Source organism: Acinonyx jubatus, chromosome C2, assembly GCF_027475565.1.
Source record: "Acinonyx jubatus isolate Ajub_Pintada_27869175 chromosome C2, VMU_Ajub_asm_v1.0, whole genome shotgun sequence".
NCBI classification, from domain to species: Eukaryota; Metazoa; Chordata; class Mammalia; order Carnivora; family Felidae; genus Acinonyx; species Acinonyx jubatus.
Genome location: NC_069384.1, coordinates 150,805,233 through 150,823,409, shown reverse-complemented (window position 1 = coordinate 150,823,409; position 18,177 = coordinate 150,805,233). Strand labels below are relative to the sequence as shown.

At 50.6% G+C, this 18,177-nt stretch overlaps 1 protein-coding gene across 4 annotated transcripts in view; it reads left to right on the top strand.

The window, feature by feature from the left end:
• The window catches only part of ITGA9 (integrin subunit alpha 9), a 355,609-nt gene that overhangs the window by 80,395 nt on the left and 257,037 nt on the right, over nt 1-18,177 (top strand). For all 4 annotated transcript variants that reach the window (XM_053221698.1, XM_053221699.1, XM_053221700.1 and 1 more), the window contains exon 15: nt 7,913-8,073. In XM_053221698.1, the coding sequence (XP_053077673.1) occupies nt 7,913-8,073 (161 nt within the window). The remainder of the gene's footprint in view (nt 1-7,912; nt 8,074-18,177) is intronic.

Here is an 18,177-nt window from a genome sequence, read left to right as displayed (position 1 = left end):
CTCTAAAATAAGCAAGTGATTAATAGTTCTTGTGTGTGTTCATTCGACAAATGTTTATTGTGGCCCGACATGTGCCAAGCATATCCTCGTGGAGCTTCTAATGGGAATCGCAGAGTTTCTATCTCTCGATCCTGAAGCAGCATACACGATTCCCAGGCTCTTTAATGACCTCACTGTTAGGGTGAAACGGAAGGTAATTTGGCAGAGCAGGAAGAGAGGAGAAGAAGCCCAAGATGTAAGTTCTGAGCAAGAGGGATTTCAGAGCACAAGAAAGGTAGTAGAGAAAACCCTGATTTGAAGTTCATGGCTGAGCCAGGAGGAGATGTGGCTGTCTTCTCGTGCTGCTCCCCACCAGTGGGCCTTTCTGGGCTCCGGTCACTGGGGCCCCTTTTCATTGACCTCGAGGGAGAATTTTAACGAAGTCTAGGCTTCACCGTGACCCTTGAAGTGTCAGGAAATAAAGAGCGAAACGGGCAGTTGGAGGGGCACACGGCCTGGCCCACGCCTTGGGAGCCCAGAGCCGGAAGCTGTGGAGGAGCCTTGCTGGTGGTGGTTCTGGCCCCGGGCTGCCTGGCAAATGAAGTCTTCCTCGGGCTCACCTTCCAGGCACCTCTCAAGGTCTGCGTATCCGGGGCTGTGTCTTGTCCCTAGAACGGCCGCGTTGGGGCCGTGTGGCTGGCGCGGTGCGATAAAGAGGCACCCGTGGTGTGCTCGGGACTTCTGAATGGCTGTGAGGGCATAATCCAGCTGCTGGCAGCTTTGCCACAGGGCCTCCCTCGGGGTGGTTTTGGGAGCTATAGGAACTTCATCTTACTTTAACAGTCTTGCCTCTGGTTTCTTCCCTCCTTGAGGACCTGATGGGGCTCAAGCATGTGCATAGAGAAGGGACGCCATTCTCCCCTTCGTTTTCTGCGTTAGCAATGGAAAACCACAGCTCCCACTTGCTCTCGGGAGTATTCGGGGCCAGCTGATTTGCCGAACCCCTGGAGGGGCAGGGGTGGCCCCTGGCAGTACTGTGGGGACGACACAGGCTCTCGGTAGGGGTGGCACTGCTGTGGCCCCTGTCATGGCAGGATCTAGTTAGGAAAGCAGCAACCAGTTACTGCAACAGAATTTAACACTGGGAACTGGCAAAGCAGGTCATGAAGGGCCTGCTGGTAACTGTAGGAAGCAGCCCCCCACTTCTGGGTCGGCACCAGGTGGGTGCGCGGTGTGGTCCCCAGTCCAGTTGTAGCCCGTGGGATGTCCGGATCTATGTTCCGACTGAATCCAACATTGAGGGCCGGGGCCCGGCCCCTGGAATTTAGCAAGCCTCCACGTGGCTTAGACCTGAGAACCACTGGTCAGGCAGACAAAGGGAAAAGGTCACACTTGGGGTGAAATGCTTCCTTGGGGTTGTCAAAACCTAGAAGCTCAGGGGGCGCCTCGGTGTCCAACTTGAGCTCAGGTCGTGGTCTCCCGGTCCGTGAGTTCGAGCCCCGCGTCGGGCCCTGTGCTGACAGCTCGGAGCCTGGAGCCTGCTTCGGATTCTGTGTCTCCCTCTCTCTGACCCTCCCCCACTTGTTCTCCTTTTCTCTCTCAAAAAAAAAAAAAAAAAATTTTTTTTTTTTTAAATAAAAAGAAACCTGGAAGCTCAGAGAAGGGACCCTGCAGACCTGGGGACCTAAACCTCGGAGAAGGGCCCTAGCTGGTGCTGGCAGTGACTCCGAGGGGTGCAGGGGGGGAAACTGAGATTGGTATTAAGTGCTGTTGGAACCAGCTGCTGGGGAAAACTGTCACTGGGTGAAGCTGATAGGAGTAGGAAGCAGGCAGGGAGATGATACAGTCCCTTCTCCGTCCACCAGCCTTGCAGCCTCCCTCGAGCTGTCCATCCGGGTAGAGCCTCCCACGGAACTGCTGGCAAAGCAGAAATGAGGTTTGGAGAGCCCCAGACCCAGCATCGCAGAGCAGGGGGGTCTGGAGCTGAGAGACAACAGCTTTGGAAACTGGGGCAGCAGATGGCCAGTCACATGGAATTACCGAGGCACCTGCTGGGCCGTTCAACAGTTACTAAGTTCCTAGGAGTGCCACCCTGTGCATTCCCTGGCAGCAAGGCAGAGGCCAGGCCGAGCCCTGGCCCTCACTGAGCTTGCACTCTGTCTGCAGGGAAGGAGGCAGACAAAAACCGCCCCTGCTCCCTCGCTCCCAGACCCATGTGTCTGGGTCCCTCTGTGCGGTAGGCCCCAAGTTCAGTGCTGGGGTGCAGGCGCACATCCAACGGCAGAGGTTCAGAGAACAGATTTATAACTTACTTCACCAAGCGGTTGAAAACAAGAGTTCTGCCCATCCCAGGTCTTATTGCTGACTTCATTCCTGGCCTAGGGAGCAGATTCTCACTCCTTGGAGCCTCCTGGCTGCTGTAAGTAAGGGTGGTGAGTGCTGTGCCTGAAGGGTCCTGCCCTTACCCACGGCTGAGCCTCTACCTACCGCCTGACCAGGCTAATGCCTAAATGTGCTTGTCGGTCTCTGGAGGCTAAGGATCCAGCCGACAATTCTGGACTCTCACCAGCGTGCTAAATGAAAACCAGGAGAGGATGAGCCCTAAGTGGTTGTGTTTTGTGCTCTGATCTGGCGCCGCTGGTTTCCGTGGCTCTCAGCAGAGCTGTGAGCAAGCAGGGGTGCCTGCCCTCCCTCCAGGTCCTGAGAGATGGCACCAGGTCATCCAAGCCAGTAGCAGAAGTAGGGTTGTCCCCAGAGCCTTCCTCTGGCTTTAGGGGGTGTGTCCCCTCCAGAGAGTATTTGCACACAGAGAACATTCTCTGAGCTCCTTGTGGTCTCTTGAGAAGCACAGAGATGGGATAATGAGGCAAATCCATGTTGTATGAGGAATGGGGTCACCTCGTCTAATAATTACCACCTCATTCCTTTATGGGATGGAGAGAAAGCTTATGAAAGCTAGTAAAGGGGGAAATATCCTTTTTTTCCCCTTCTCTTGGGAGACTCCGAGGGAAGCTCTGTAAGTCTGGAAGGAGGATTTATTAGTAGAATTTCACAGCTGAAACCATGTTGTGATGGAGAATGGGAATGAATCAAAAACTTGCTGGGACCAAGCAGAGCTGAGTTGATGTGAGACATCTGGCTCCCTCCTGGCCCGGGCCAGCATGGGGGGCCCTTAGGAGCCAGCTGGGGGCAGGGAAAGGAGGAGGCTGAAACATGACTTGGGGCTGGTCAGCTTTTCCATCAACATGACATCATTCGACATGGCATGGACGCAAGCTGCCAGAAGGAAACCTGAAGATGTGGACCGTGTGGTGGGAGCAGGCGCTAATCAGAACCAGAACCCTCCCCAGGATGGGGGCTGGCTGGCCTGGCTTGCATTAGGGGCAGCCACCCTCCCACGGGCTGAACCACGCCAGCTGATTGGCTGCTTCTCTGGGATCTCCTCCACTTCTCAGGGACTCCCTTTCAAATACTCTTGGGGTTGGTACTGTTTAGAACTGCCAGTCGAACTCGGGGCTCCAGAATGATCTGCACTACTTCCTGCCACGCTGGTGGCTAGGGTCGACCCTCCTCCCTTGGGCTGGGCTTCCCATGGTGAGTCTTGTGGTGGCTTTCTTCTAGAAGAGAGAGTTTGATATGGAGCCGACTTCTTTTTGTGTGATTTAAAATGTCAAAGTAAATTTTAAATCAAGGAGAAACATTAAGCAGGCAGGTCTAAAGATGAAAAGCTTCCAGAATGATCGCGCTTGGCGAATTGGATAATTCGGTCTGTCTGTGACTGTGTATTTTAACAGTTTAGAAAAAATCTGATAGGTGAACGTGTTGGCATGCCCGCGCTCTGCCTGGAGCGAGGCAGCGGTCGTGGTCCTCAGCTCAGTTTCTAGCAACTGTGGGTTGTCTCTGTCCCCCCCTTGAGTCGTAAGAGGGGTCTGTCGGGTCGGAGGGTCCACGGCGAGATGGGGTTTCACAGGTGTTTGAGAAGTATCCAGCACCGTGCTTGGCCCACACTGAAGGTTGACTCCAATCCCCTTTCCTGAGCTGCCCCATCTTAATTCGGATTCTCCCAGAAGCAGACCCGTGAGTCAAGGATTCGAGCGCACGTGGTTGACCCGGGTGATGATCAGTCCCAGCAAGGACGGGTAGGAAAGTGTGACAGTGAGATAAGAAAGGAAGGCAGCCATGCCCATCAGGGTTCCGCAGAGAAACAGAACCAATAGAATGTGTGTGTAGTAACACTGGAGTGTGGAGGCGGTGTGAAAGTAGAATCCCTTCTTTTGGGGTGACTTTTGTCTTTTTCTCATAAGGTCTTTGATCCGATGAGGCCCACCCGCATTGTGGAGGGCAATCGTTAGTCAGAGTCTACTGAATTAAATGTAATCTCATTTAAAAATACGTTTGCAATGACATCTAGGTTGGGTAGTGAAGCCTAGTCAAGGTGACACATAAACTAAACCATCACAGGGGCGCCTAGGTGGCCCAGCCGGTTAAACGTCCCCCTTTGGCTCAGGTCACGATCTCACGGTCTGTGAGTTCGAGCCCCGCGTCGGGCTCTGTGCTGACGGCTCAGAGCCTGGAGCCTGCTTCGGATTCTGTGTCTCCCTCTCTCTCTGTCTCTCCCCCGCTCACACTCTGCCTCTCTGTCTCTCAAAAAAGGTTGAAAACAAACAAACCATCACAGCAGCCGCACAGAAGGTGTGTTGTTGAACAAGTTATCACTGCAGGCAGCTGGAGTTGAGTCCTGCTGCGGAACCCTGGGAGTCAGTGTGGAGCACCCTCAGAGTTACCCCAGCCAAGGGATGAGGGACTGTGGCGGGGACCTGGGTTCTCTGGCACTTCTGGTCCGCCATGCGTGTGGGCGGAGCCACCAGAGAAAGCTCTCAGGAAAGGGGGTGAGGGTGCAAGCTGGGCTGGCAGCAGAGGAATGGGACGAGCCAAGAGGATGTGGGTGGGGCACTGATACTGTCTTCTCCGTCTTCCTGGGATCATTTCTACCCAGACTTTCTCTGAGCTCAGCTAGCTCACCACTGGCAAGAGGGTTCACATGCTGTCTTCTCCCCATGCCCACCCTTCCTAAGAGAGGGCAGCTCTCCCACCCGGGAGGAAGGCCAGGGAGGGCGCTGCCCGGGACGAGGCCCACTCAGCAGCTTCCCACCGCCATGTTGGTTTGCCTGGCCATGGCCTGGCTTGTCTTCCAGCAGTGCCCATCTCTAGCCCTGGACTTGCGGAACAGAAGGTGCAAATTCAGTCCATTTATACGTGTCCTTTCCTACTGTTTGGCTGTTGCCCAGGGAAATTGCGATCAGTAGAAAACAAGTGGGCCAGAGTTCAGTTCTGGATCATTGTGTGTGTTTGGTTCTGCTGTGTGTGCATGCAAAAAATGTGACTTTTTGTTTTGTCTTTTTTTTTTTTTTTTTTTGGTCAGAAAATGTAAAAAATACCCCAAGCACCAGTGTGGTTGGAATAGCCCTACCCTGGAGGTTAGGAGAGTTCTAGATTCGGCTCTGTGGTGGATGGCCCTCTGGCCAGGAGCAAGTCTGGCTCCCTTTTTGGGGACTCAGCTGTACATCTGAAAAATGAAGGTTTTGAGCTGGACGGTCCCTAGATTGCCCCAAAGCTTCGGCATTCTGTGTGTCCACCTCGCTACCTGCTGTCACCGAGGGAGTCGGTGTGTAACTCTCATATGGGCTCCATGTTTGCTCTGTCACATTCCTTTCCCACAATGCATTCTTTCCTTCATAATATTGCCTGCGAGTATCCAGGTCTCAGGCCCCCCTGGTGACCCTGCCTGGCCTTGGCAATCGGCCGTTTGCCGAAATAAACAAGTTGGGGCAGACCGGCCCTTGCTGACCAGGAATCTGCCAGGGGGCATGGGAAGATCCCCGAGATGGCAGAGGCCCAGGAAAACCATTACACGCGTCAAAAATACGCCCTGTGGCAGCTGCAGAATGCCTGTCCCGGTCACTTTCCTCCCTCCTTGCTTGTACGTATCCTGGTGGCTGATCCCTTTGATACTATTAAAAGCCAGAGTCATCCCTGCTGCCCTGCTTCACAGACTTAAATGTGGGCAGATGTGAGTGCTTATTACCGGTGCAAGAGCCCCAGGTTCTAAGGGGCTGGTTTGTGGAGACAGGGCCTGGGCATGGTTTCCCATGGCCTCATCTGGTAATTTTGGGGACAGAACGTTCCCTCTCTCTCACTTGAAAACTGCCACATCCCCCGGAATCCCCAAAGCAGTTAAAAAATAAAAAGCATCACAGAGGACTGACCTCTGACGCAGGGTTCTGTGGTGCAGAAAAGCAGCAAGCTGGGTCCATTGACCCCACAGCCCTATTTGCCGAATAAAACACATTGTTGTAGGGTTACTGACTCTGAACTAATGGAAGTAAAGCCTTTTGGGTTTGTCCAACGTGCATTCTATGTTGTGACCATCTTTTTTTTTTTTTTTTTTTGATGTTTATTTATTTTTGAAAGAGAAAGAGAGCACACGCAAGTGGGGGAAGGGAAGAGAGCGAGAGGGACAGAGGATCCGAAGCAGGCTCCAGGCTCCGTGCTGACAGCAGAGAGCCCCGTACGGGGCTCAAACATCTGAACTGTGAGATTATGACCTGAGCTGGAGTAGGTTGCTTAACTGACTGAGCCACCCAGGTGGCCCTATATTGTAACCAACTTTTTTTTTTTTTTAAGTTCCAGACCGTGTCACCCTTGCTTTTGCCATCTGCCATCACACATTCAGGCATAGGTGGAGTTTTTGTCTTCAAGAGTGCATTGCAGTACGCCTGAGTTCAGGCCCCACAGTGGTCATGGTTTTGTTGGAACGATGGGCACTGTAATATACATACGTGATCAGTATCCTCACCTACTTGGGAATGAAGTCAGCTTTAGCCTATGTCTGAGTTTCTGTGAGTGTAAGCACCATGAGGGCAGGGCTTTGCCTGCACGGTTCATGTCCCATGTCACATGCCTTTAATAGTGCCTGGCACGTAGTCAGTGCCGGGTGGACCTGATGGCACACGGTCCAAGAGATGTAGCAGTTAGAGAGCACGACTAGGGGCGCCTCGGTGGCTCAGTTGGTTAAGCGTCTGACTTCGGCTGAGGTCATAGTCTCTCGGTTCAAGGGTTCATGCCCTGCCATCGGGCTCCGTGCCGACAGCTCAGAGCCTGGAGCCTGCTTCGGATTCTGTGTCTCCCTCTCTCTACCCCTTCCCCAGCTTATACTCTGTCTCCTCTCTCTCTCAAAAATAAATGAATATTGGGGCGCCTGGGTGGCTCAGTTGGTTAAGCGTCTGACCTCGGCTCAGGTCGTGATCTCGCGGTTCGTGAGTTCGAGCCCCGTGTCGGGCTCTGTGCTGACAGCTCAGAGCCTGGAGCCTGCTTCAGATTCTGTGTCTCCCTCTCTCTCTGACCCTCCCCCGTTCATGCTCTGTCTCTCTCTGTCTCAAAAAAGAAAAAACATTAAAAAAAAATTTAAAAAAATAAATGAATATTAAAAAAAAATTTGGAGAGCACGACTCAGCATCTGTGAGTTACTGGGTGATTGCTGCCTGTGTAGGGCATATGCCCCATTGCTTTATAGGAATCAGGATAACGTGCAGCCGTGATCATTTCTGCAGATTTTAGTAATAGGCTACAGGTTCACCATGGTATCCCCTTTTCAGGACGCTGTGTTGAGTACGGCTAATTGTTGATGCGTATATCGGTGACTCAGTTGGTAGCTCATGGGGTTTATGTGAGGGAGAGCCAGGGAGTGTGGCACACAGAGCATCACCAGGGAGGCGGGGGGCAGCCTGGGTGTGTGTTGATTCTGTGAGGGCCCTGGCTGCATGCTTCTCTCCGCGAAGGTGTTGACTTGGGGCGGCCGTCCTCTGTGAGCCTGTGAGGGGGCACCGAGGTGGCCTTCTGTGAGTGCTGACATCTTGACCTTATTTATTGGCAGGCCTCAATTACGTTCTGACGGCTGATGTGGCCAAAAAGGCAAAGGGCCAGTTGCCCAGGGTCTACTTTGTGTTGCTGGGCGAGTCCGTGGGTCAGGTCACAGAGAAGCTGCAGCTGGTCCACATGGAGGAGATGTGTCACCACTACGTGGCCCACGTGAAGGTCAGTCCTCTTTTTTATTCTCAAGCCTTAATCCCTGTGGGCATTCGTTGCACACTCGTGGGAACTACTTTTGTTGGGTGTTATGAACGCTCTGACTCCTGACACTTTATTTCACAAAAAGGAGAACATTCATTTTTTTTTTCAACTTGGAGCCCGACAGCCCTTTTATTTATCTTACTGTGCTGGTCTTAGCCTCGGAGGCAGGGGCGGGGGGTCATGGTGGGCCAGGAGACCAGCGACACTCTCAGACCTTGACTTGTCCTTTTGGGAGGCTTCTCGTCCTCTTCCCTCTTCGAAGCTCGGCGGTCTTGTCAGAGGAGAGCCGTGGAAGCACGTGTGTCTGGCTCTGCAGTGGTCCTGGATCACACCGCGCCTGATGGCTTCCTCAGTGGTCCACTGCATGTTAGTGCATAGTCATGGCTAAGGCATTTTAAAACTAGTTGGGCTAGGTTTTATCCCTTGATTACTTTCTGTTTATTTTAGGAGTGCTTTTTTTGGCCCCTTTTCCCTCGTACTCTAAATAAACTTTCAAGTATTTTTTTCCTCTTGAGAGTGTTTGTTAAATACACTTTGCTGCTAATTCCAGACGCCAGGCTTTGATTAGCTACAGGGCGGCTTCTGTGTAGACAGGTGCCGGCAGGGTGGGGGTCCCGGTGGTGCCCAATCCTGCAGCCGTGGCTAGGTGCCAACCCACCGGCAGAAAGCACGGGAGATAGAACGACCCATGTGAACCAGCCACATGGGTGCAAAATGGATGTGGGTTTTGGAGTCCCACAGACCTGGTGTGCGTCCTGCTGGGTGGTGCTTTGACCTCCACGTGTCTTAGTTTCTGCGTCTCTAAAGTGGGCACGTATACCTGAAGGGCCTTGGGCGGAGTCTGACTCCCAGCGGGCACTTGGCATTATTATTTGTTTGGGCCATATGTAGCTGCCAATATTCTGACATTCTTGACTTACAAAACTGGTATTTTCATGTAGTTCAACCTAATATTAGCCCGTGGCTTTCTGGACGAGAGTAAAAATAGTCCACAGAGTAGAGTCTCATTCCATTATTGAGTTGTTGGTGCCGGAGCAGGAGGGTAACAGCTGCTTCTTGATGCTTCTGGATCGTATGTAGAGAAATGCCCCACACGCCCATGGCACTCGGTCTGGCCCAGAGCCCGTGCGTCCGTGCCCCTGAGATGCTTTTCAGTGGGGTTGGGCTAGGTCTCTTGCCAGGACTCGTGCCGGGGCCTGCCCAGACCAGCAGCCCTATGGCCCGGGTAAAGGCCATTTATAGAGTGTTGAGCCAGCCAGCCCCTCATGCCTCTAGGTCTTAGATTACATTAGTTTGTGGGTGCCCTTGGGGGTGGGGGGCTGCCCAGGACAGGCTGCGACACCTTTAAGTGCCTATGCTTGGTGTGTCCATACTTCCCAGAGATGGGACATCTGCCCTCGGCTTCCTCGTGCTGGGTCTCTTCCACAAGTGCTTTCCTTCAGGGCTCTTTGTGACCTCTCGCTTTGGTTGAAGGGTTGCCCTTCATGTCAGGCCTCAAGATGGGGCCACAAAGAGCCTGCAGGCCTTTGCAAAGTGCACTCAGGGAACAGCAATGATGAGGTGATGAGGTGTCAGCTGGGGGCAGGGCTGTTTCCGTGGTGGCCTCTGGGGGTAACGAGGGGGGCAGAGCAGGGCTGCCCAAGGCTGTTGGTCCGGCTGCTTCCCGATAGCCGAGGTTGCCAGAGTTTAGCAAGTAAACATAAAGCCTTCCTAGTTAAATTCACTAATAAACAGCATATTTATATATATATGACCCAGCAGTAGCACTGCTAGGAATTGACCCAAGGGATAGAGGAGTGCTGATGCATAGGGGCACTTGTACCCCAATGTTTATAGCAGCACTCTCAACAATAGCCAAATGATGGAAAGAGCCTAAATGTCAATCAACTGATGAATGGATAAAGAAATTGTGGTTTATATACACAATGGAGTACTACGTGGCAATGAGAAAGAATGAAATATGGCCCTTTGTAGCAATGTGGATGGAACTGGAGAGTGTTATGCTAAGTGAAATAAGCCATACAGAGAAAGATACCATATGTTTTCACTCTTATGTGGATCCTGAGAAACTTAACAGAAACCCATGGGGGAGGGGGAGGAGAAAAAAAAAAGAGGTTAGAGTGGGAGAGAGCCAAAGCATAAGAGACTCTTAAAAACTGAGAACAAACTGAGGGTGGATGGGGGGTGGGAGGGAGGGGAGGGTGGGTAATGGGTATTGAGGAGGGCACCTGTTGGGATGAGCACTGGGTGTTGTATGGAAACCAATTTGACAATAAATTTCATGTATTGAAAAAAATAAATAAAAATAAAAAATAAAAAAAAATATATACACATATATGTGTGTGTGTGTATATGTGTATATGTACATATATATATGTGTGTGTGTGTGTGTATATATATATATATATATATATACACATATATTAGTGGAAGCGTAGCCCAAATAGTGCATGGGATATACGTACTAAAAATTATTTGTTTATCTGAAATTCAGATTTAACCGGGCATCCTGTTGGAAGGGTGGAAATGTGGACTCGGGAGCCTGCCTCTGGAGCTAAACATATTTGGTTGTGGATTTAATTGCAAAGAGTTCTTTCATATTTAAGTGTCATTTTCTTTTACTTCCGTGTCCGCGTATAGAACCCAAAAGGAATGAAAAGACAAAGAAAATCTAAAAACACAAAAGAACCATGGCTGTCAAGAAGAGAGACTAAGGGGGTGGTCAGAAGATTGGGGAGGGTGAGGGCAGCCCGGGAGGGCAGTGCAAGCACATACCTGTATGTGATGATTTGGGTCGTCTTCAGGAGGAGCGAGAGAACAGTCTAGTACATTGGACCTAGAGAAATTAGGACCTGATTAATACTTGACCGTCTTCTCACGTGAGGACATGGGGCTGATGGGATGCTTGAGGAAGGCTCGTGCCTCTGTGTCCTTTATGGTCAAGAAGCAGCATCCCTGTTAAATGGCGCTCAGGTGGCTGATGATTTATATCCACTGAGAAAATGTATTGATCTCTTGTTGTCTGGGTCATAGCAGAGGACCCTGGTGAATGGCAGAGTGAGCCAGTGAGGGCGAGCCCTGGGGAGCTGGCTGGCTGTCCATGGTGTGGCCCAGCTGGCCGAGGAGGCAGAAGGCCTGGCCCTGGTTTGTCCATCATGGGAAAACAGCTGGGGGAGCCGTGGCTCTTGTGGGAGTTGAGGCAGGTGACAGGGTGGGGAGGGAGAGGCCGGGGGCAGCCTCCTGAAGCAAGGGCTGGAGGGGGGTGCTGGCCATCCGGGGATGAGGGCTTGGTGTAGCCTCTGCTGCAAGTGGAACCTTCTCCATGGGCTGGCTCTCAGCTTTGCAGACATTGACGGAAGGTAAATAAAAGCGCTCTGGCTTATCGCACACCATATGGCCAGCAGACAGTGAGGCAGGCGCTAAGGGCTGGGCGTGTTTTGTTTAGGCTATCTTTAGGTATTTTTTTCTTTTTTGCTTTAAGCCTATTCCAATCTTTTTTTTTTTCCTTCTTTTCCCTAGAAGTTTTCCTTCCATATATGGCGATAAATATCTCTATTGTAGAAGACTGTTTGAGCTAACACCTGCCCCCCCCCCCCCCCCCCAGGCTAGCTGTGTTGTCCCATGCTTTGTTCCCTTCTCGGCCCTGGTGGGGATTTGGTGAGAAGTCCCATCCTCCACGGGGTCTGTTCTCAAGACCTCGCTGTGGCCCGCAGAGCAGAGGCGGTTCTGGCTGCTTCCCTGGCCTCTCTGCCTCAGAGTCCACATGCCCCGATTTAACTCCCCTCCTCCCCCAGAGCAGCCCAGTTTGGGGGATGGGCTCCCTCCCGTTAGTCAAGTGGCTCCAAGCCTCTCAGGGGTCTTCCCTGTCACTGGAGGAAAGCCATTCAGCCTCAGCGCTCCCCACAACCTGCCCTCGGCTCGCACTTCTAGACGCATCGTCTGCATCACGTCATGTGTGCTCTGAGCTCCTGTCAAGGTGAACTGACTCCTTTTCTTCCGGAACGTGCCTCTCAAGCCTCCGCATCTCGGTTCTCATGTTCACCCCAGCATTTCTGGCACCTCGGTGATCATATCCATGGATATAACCACCTACATGGATGTTGCTTTTTTTTTTTTTATATCTCAAACACATGCCTCCCGTGGTATTTTATTTCATATTTTTTTATTTAAATCAGCTGGCTTTTTGCCTCCAGTAGAATAACTTGAAACGGAAACTTTGTACCCTCGTGTATGCAGAAAACGCACGATCGCATACCAAACCGAAAGTAACTGCAAAAATAAATACGTTGAAGACACAACAGCGTCCTCAGAGTCTAACTGGATTTCATCCTTTGCCAAAGTCTGGGGAGAAGTGGCCCACTCTTCGTATGTACGAGGAGGGGAAATTTTGGAGTGCTAGGGACGTGTCAAGGACGTAGTGGACACCACACCGAACTGACCGGAGGGGTACTCCCTGGGGGATGACTTGACAAACGTGTGGGTCCTGAGATAGCCCTGTGGAAAGCCGTGTCTTGGGCCCTGTCTGAGAAGGCCTGGCCCTGCTCTGCTTTGCTTGGATCCACCTCCCCCACCCCTTGCCTGCTGAGGGTTGTCTGTTCAAGGCTCCGTCGGGCCACGGCCGGCCGCTGCCGTGGGCCCTGGGGATGCCGCCATCAGCCGCCTGTGTCCCGGGAGCTTGTCCTCATTCCTGCTTTGGGGACGAAAGGCACAGAACGAATGCTCGTCCCGCCGAGCCTCGTTGAAGTGACTGATTGGTCGGCTGGAGCCCGACGGTCCCAGGGAGCATCCGGTCGGGGTGGGGACTGCCCGCCTCCCCGGGAACCTGCTGCTGGGAGCTGGTGGCATGACGCAGCAGGGAAGAGTTGCAGGCCCGTGGCCCCAGCTGAAGACCGAACAAGCATGGCCCGTCACTCCCCCCTTGTTTCCCGGCACGCGTGTGTGTGTTCCCCGGGGTGGCACCTGGGCTCCGCCCTCAAGTCCCGCACAGTGTCTGGAGAAGCCAGGCCTTGGACTCTGGATGCGTGTGTGTGCCGGGCAGGTGAGAGCCTCCTCAGGAGTCAGAGAGCAGGGCAGCAGCCGGAACTCTCCAGGGAGGTCGGGGGAGGCCAGGGTACAGGGTCAGTTACGTCATTCCCAACCGTGAGGACCGGCGACCCCTCTAGAGGCCTTCGGAAAACTTTCCGTGAGCAGAGCCGTGTGTCAGACATTGTCAGGAGAGCCAAGAACTAGGATTAATGGGACGAGGGGAAAACCCCCGACCCTGCACCAGACAAGGGAGTATGAATGCGCACGGGCTTTCCTGAGGAGCTGCAGATGTCCACGTGGCTGTGCTTTCGTGTTGTGGGAGGGTTTTTTCAGCAGAGTTCAAACCCTAGGATACCGTGGCCCCTTTGTCGTTGGTAGGGCCAGATGGTCGGCCTGGTCTGGCAAAGGGCAGGGCATCCCTGGCCACCGGGTCTCCTCAGAGGTCACGCCTCGGGCTCTGCCCAGGTGGTCCAGTCTGTTTCCGTTCTCACATCCAACAAGGTGCCTCCGACCGAGCTCCGGTCGCACGACGGGCTGTGCCTTGGCAGGGCCTCTGGATCTCCTGGGTGCGGTGGTCAGATGGTAGAGGGCTTTATTTCCTTTCCTATGAAGCACATAGTTAAGGGAAATTTCAGTTGGATGTGTAAGGACTCCGTGAGGAAGAGGAGAAAGGAAAACAGCAACATTTCCTTCTTTATCGGGAAAGTAGCACGCTGAATCTTTTTGGTCATCTGGATGAGTGAAAGAAATAGTGAAAAAGAAAAGTTGTAGGGTTTGGAGAAAGGGGGTATAGATGGATACATGGAGGAAGTCATCTTAAGGCTTATTTATTTGAATTCCTAGTCGCTGTCCATACTTAAAAAAATTTTTAACTGTACCAAAAGGTACACGGAGAAGGGACGTCTCTCTGCCATTCTGTTTCTCTTCAAGAGGCAGCTGTGGTTCTGGTTTCCTGTGTGTGTTTCAGGAGCTTGTCAATAAATGCACAAAGTTGTGTGCCTACGTCCCCTTTTCACGTCCCTGGAAGCATGCAGTGGCAGACTGCTGAGCGGCTTGCATTTTCCTTTTAGAATTTCCAATTACACGGAGAAGCAGATTTTGGTAAATGTGTACAATGGAATACTACTCAGCAGTAGCAAAGAACTACTGATGCGTGTGACAACACGTGTATGCGTGTCTGACGTGCAATAACGTGTGCGTGCATTGATGCAATAACACGACCAAACCCCAAAGCATTACGCTAAGTGAAAGAAGCCAGACATAAAACACTACTTGTACTGTGGTTCCATTCATACGACATTGTAGAAAAGGCCAACTACAGAGACAGAAAGCAGATCAGTAGTTTCCGGGGGCCAGGGATGGGGAGGAGATGGGGATAATTAACTGCATAGAGGCAAGAGGGACCTTTCTGGGGGGATGAAAATATTCTGGATCATGACTGTGGTGACGGTTATATGATCAAATACATTTATTACAGCTCATCACAGTGTATAGTTAAACTTGGTAAATGTTACTGTATATAGATTATATTTCAACCAAACTTTTTTTTTTTTTTTTAAGGCATCTTTGAGGGTTGTTCCATATTGGTGCACGAAATTTCCCTGTTCTTTTCCATGGCTGCCTGGTGTTCTGTTGAAAGACTGTCCCTTCTTTTATTTAACCTGCCCAGGGGATTTTCTAAATGCCAGCTCCAGGGGCGCCTGGGTGGCTCAATCGGTTGAGCGTCCGACTTCAGCTCAGGTCCTGATCTCGCAGTTTGTGAGTTCGAGCCCCGCGTCTGGCTCTGTGCTGACCGCTCAGAGCCTGGAGGCTGCTTCGGATTCTGTGTCTCCCTCTCTCTCTCTGCTCTTCCCCTGCTCACGCTCTGTCTCTCTCTCTCAAAAATAAATAAACCGTTAAATAAATAAATAAGCTAGCTCCAAGCTCACTTCACCTGGAGTTTGTAGGTTAGTAAGCTCACTTTGCTTCTCTCGATGTGGCGCACGGTCCCTTTTCAGAAGACCCTCAGCCTGCCTGGGGAAGTGGGATAGCCCTGAAACATGCAAGAAACGTCCCCTCCAGCTGCAGTCATTTCTTCTTCCCCACTTTGAGTCTATAGTGTCCCGGTTGAGGGCTTGCTAGGACCCCTGAAGAGGACAGATGGAGGGGCCCTGGTGGTCTCTGAGGTGGCCTTGGACACGTGTCCTGCCTGAGAAGGGTGAGCCTTTCAACTGTGGCGTGCCCGAGGAAAACTGAGGGTATCTTTCTTCATTCCTGCAGCGAGCTTTCTGCCTTTGTCAGGTTCTCGTTGGCTGTAGGTGGCACAGGTAGCCTGAGTGTTTGCTAAAGACGTGCTATAACATGGGGCGGGGGACGTGGGGAGGCTGAGATGGCTGGAATTGATAGGTGGGAAGGAAGCTGCCATCACTGTTCAGCCCCGTTGCAAAGTGGCTCATGTGATGCACTCTGGTCACGCAGATGTCACAAGGAACAGTGGCTGGGCTTTGGAGCCCGTGCTTGAATTCAACCCCCGGAGTGTGGTTCCTCTGGCGACCTCCTCCGGGAGACTGTTGTGGAGAGCTGGGGGGCACACTGGGGAGTGATCAGGAATTGAAGGGGTGTGATGGACGTTCCACAGGGGTGTTGCTATCCTCTGTGAGTACCATTTGGCCATTGATTTCTTTGCTGGGTGGACTGAAGGGTCCTTGGTCTTCTGCGTTTGGACAGTGTCACTGGAGACCTTGGGATCAGTGACGGAAGCTCTGAAGGTACAATAATTCTCATACAATGGCTTTGCCCACCTCAATTTTTTTTTTTTCCTGGAAACAAGGCCGATATAAATACAGAGGTATGGCGTCGACACTGATGGTTTTATCGTAGGCTTTTTTTTTTTTTTGTATGTTGTATGAGACAAGCCTTATATCAATTGCGGCTGAAGTCCTCATTTGAGGAGACAACTTTCTGTTCGTTGTTATTTACTCTGGATTTACCTGTATGTTGTCGATGCCCTTAGAGCACTACTATTCTTTTGAAGTCACACCTGATGATGTGTTTTGTCTTCCTGGTTTTGTCCCTCTATTTGAGATACGATTTTCAAGGGTTACGAGGATTTTCTTTACCCCCTCAAACCTAAACCTTACGTGTTTACTGTAAAAGTGATTTCTTTCAAAGTGATCATCTCTTAGTAGTTCATGTTTTGGAATTTCCTCCATGGCTTATTTATTCCCTTTTTTTAAAAATTAAGATATAATTGACATAGCACATTATATTAGTTTTAGGTGTACTTAATGATTTGCCATATGTATACATTGCAAAATGCTCACTACAGTAAGTATAGTTAACATCTGTCACCACATTTAGTTACACATTTATTTAAGATTTAGTCTCTTAGCAACTTTCAAAAATACAGTACAGTATTATTGCCTATAGCATATGCTGTGCATTATATCCCCAGGGCTTATTTATTTTAAAACTGGAAATTTATGCCTTTTGACCTCCTTTGCCCATTTTACCTACCCACCCCCATCTCGAGTAATCACCAGTCTGTTCTCTGTGAATTTTGTTTTAGATTTCACATATACGTGAGATCACAAGGCATTCGTCTTATTCTGTATTATTTCACTCAGCATAATGCTTTCAAGGTCCATCCGTGTGGCTGCAAATGGTAGGATTTCCATCTTTTTTTTTTATGTCTGAGGAATAAATTCTTATTTGTGTGTGTGTGTGTGTGTGTGTGTGTGTGTGTGTAGACATGCTACCTCGTCTTTATCTGGTCACTCATCCCTGGACACTTAAATTGCTTCCATGTCTTGGCTGTTGTAAATAATGCTGCAGTGAATATAGGGGTGCAGATATCTTTTCAAATTACTGTTTTTGTTTTTTCTGGGTGAATACCCAGAATTGGAATTAGTAGATCATACGGTAATTCTGTTTTTAAATATTCACTTTTAATTATGGTAAACTTTTGGAGTTGACTTAAATTTTTTTTTAAGTTTATTTATTTTGAGAGTGGGGGCAGAGAGAGTGTACAAGTGGGAGAGGAGCAGAGAGAGAGGGAGAGAGAGAATCCCAAGCAGGCTCTATGCTGTCTGCACAGAGCCCGACACAGGCTAGATCTCATGAACCATGAGATCGTGTCCTGAGCCGAAATCAAAGTTGGAGGCTCAACTGGCTGAGCCACTCAGATGCCCCAGAGTGAACTTGAATTTTGAAAGCAGCAGGATTTCTCTGTGATCCTCTCCAGTAGATAATAGTCTATTTGTAAAAGAGTGGGATGTGATAATACCGAAATTAGTAGTAAAGAATTTGGTAAGAACACCCCCTTTGAAAGTGGTTCTCACTAAGAGAATTGCCACGACATTGGACATTCGGAGTAATGATAACGGAAGCTGCAAACACAGTCACTGTATGACTGCTTTTAATCTTCGTTTTCTTCTCACACTAATGTGAGAGGTAGTGATGGCTGGTATCCTTATTTGGGGCAGTTAAAAGACAAGGCATAAAGGAGTCAAGGAACTTGCTCGTACCTTACAGCTGACTAGAAGCAGAGGTGCGATTTGAACCCAGCAAGTGGGGTTCCCAAGGCTGGGCCCTTCATTACCACACTGTAACACCTCTCGTAAGTGTAAGCCACAGCCAACCCAGGACTTTTATGCCACGCCCTCTTGGCTTGGCGTGGACAAAGAGGCTGTGTAATTTGCCCAAGATTGCAAAGCTCTCTGTTTATTGGGAGGAGCACATGGCCACCACGGGTAACAGCTTTCGATGACCACATCGTGGAGCTGTGGTGTGCTCGTAATGTGTAACAACCAGCGCTCGGGGGAGAGGACCTGACTTAGAGCATTCTGCCAGTTTCCCTGGTATAAATACTCCCACCGTGGCTGATGTCATTGTATCAATGTGACATCATTGCGTTAGGAAGAGATGTACCGTAGTATGTTATTGTATAGTATTTCTACCACACATGAGGGAACATGCCAGATCTGATAACCTTAAGACCATAGATAATAGTAAAGCATAATAAAATAATTAGGAAGTAATGAGTTTTGAGTATTTATTATCCTC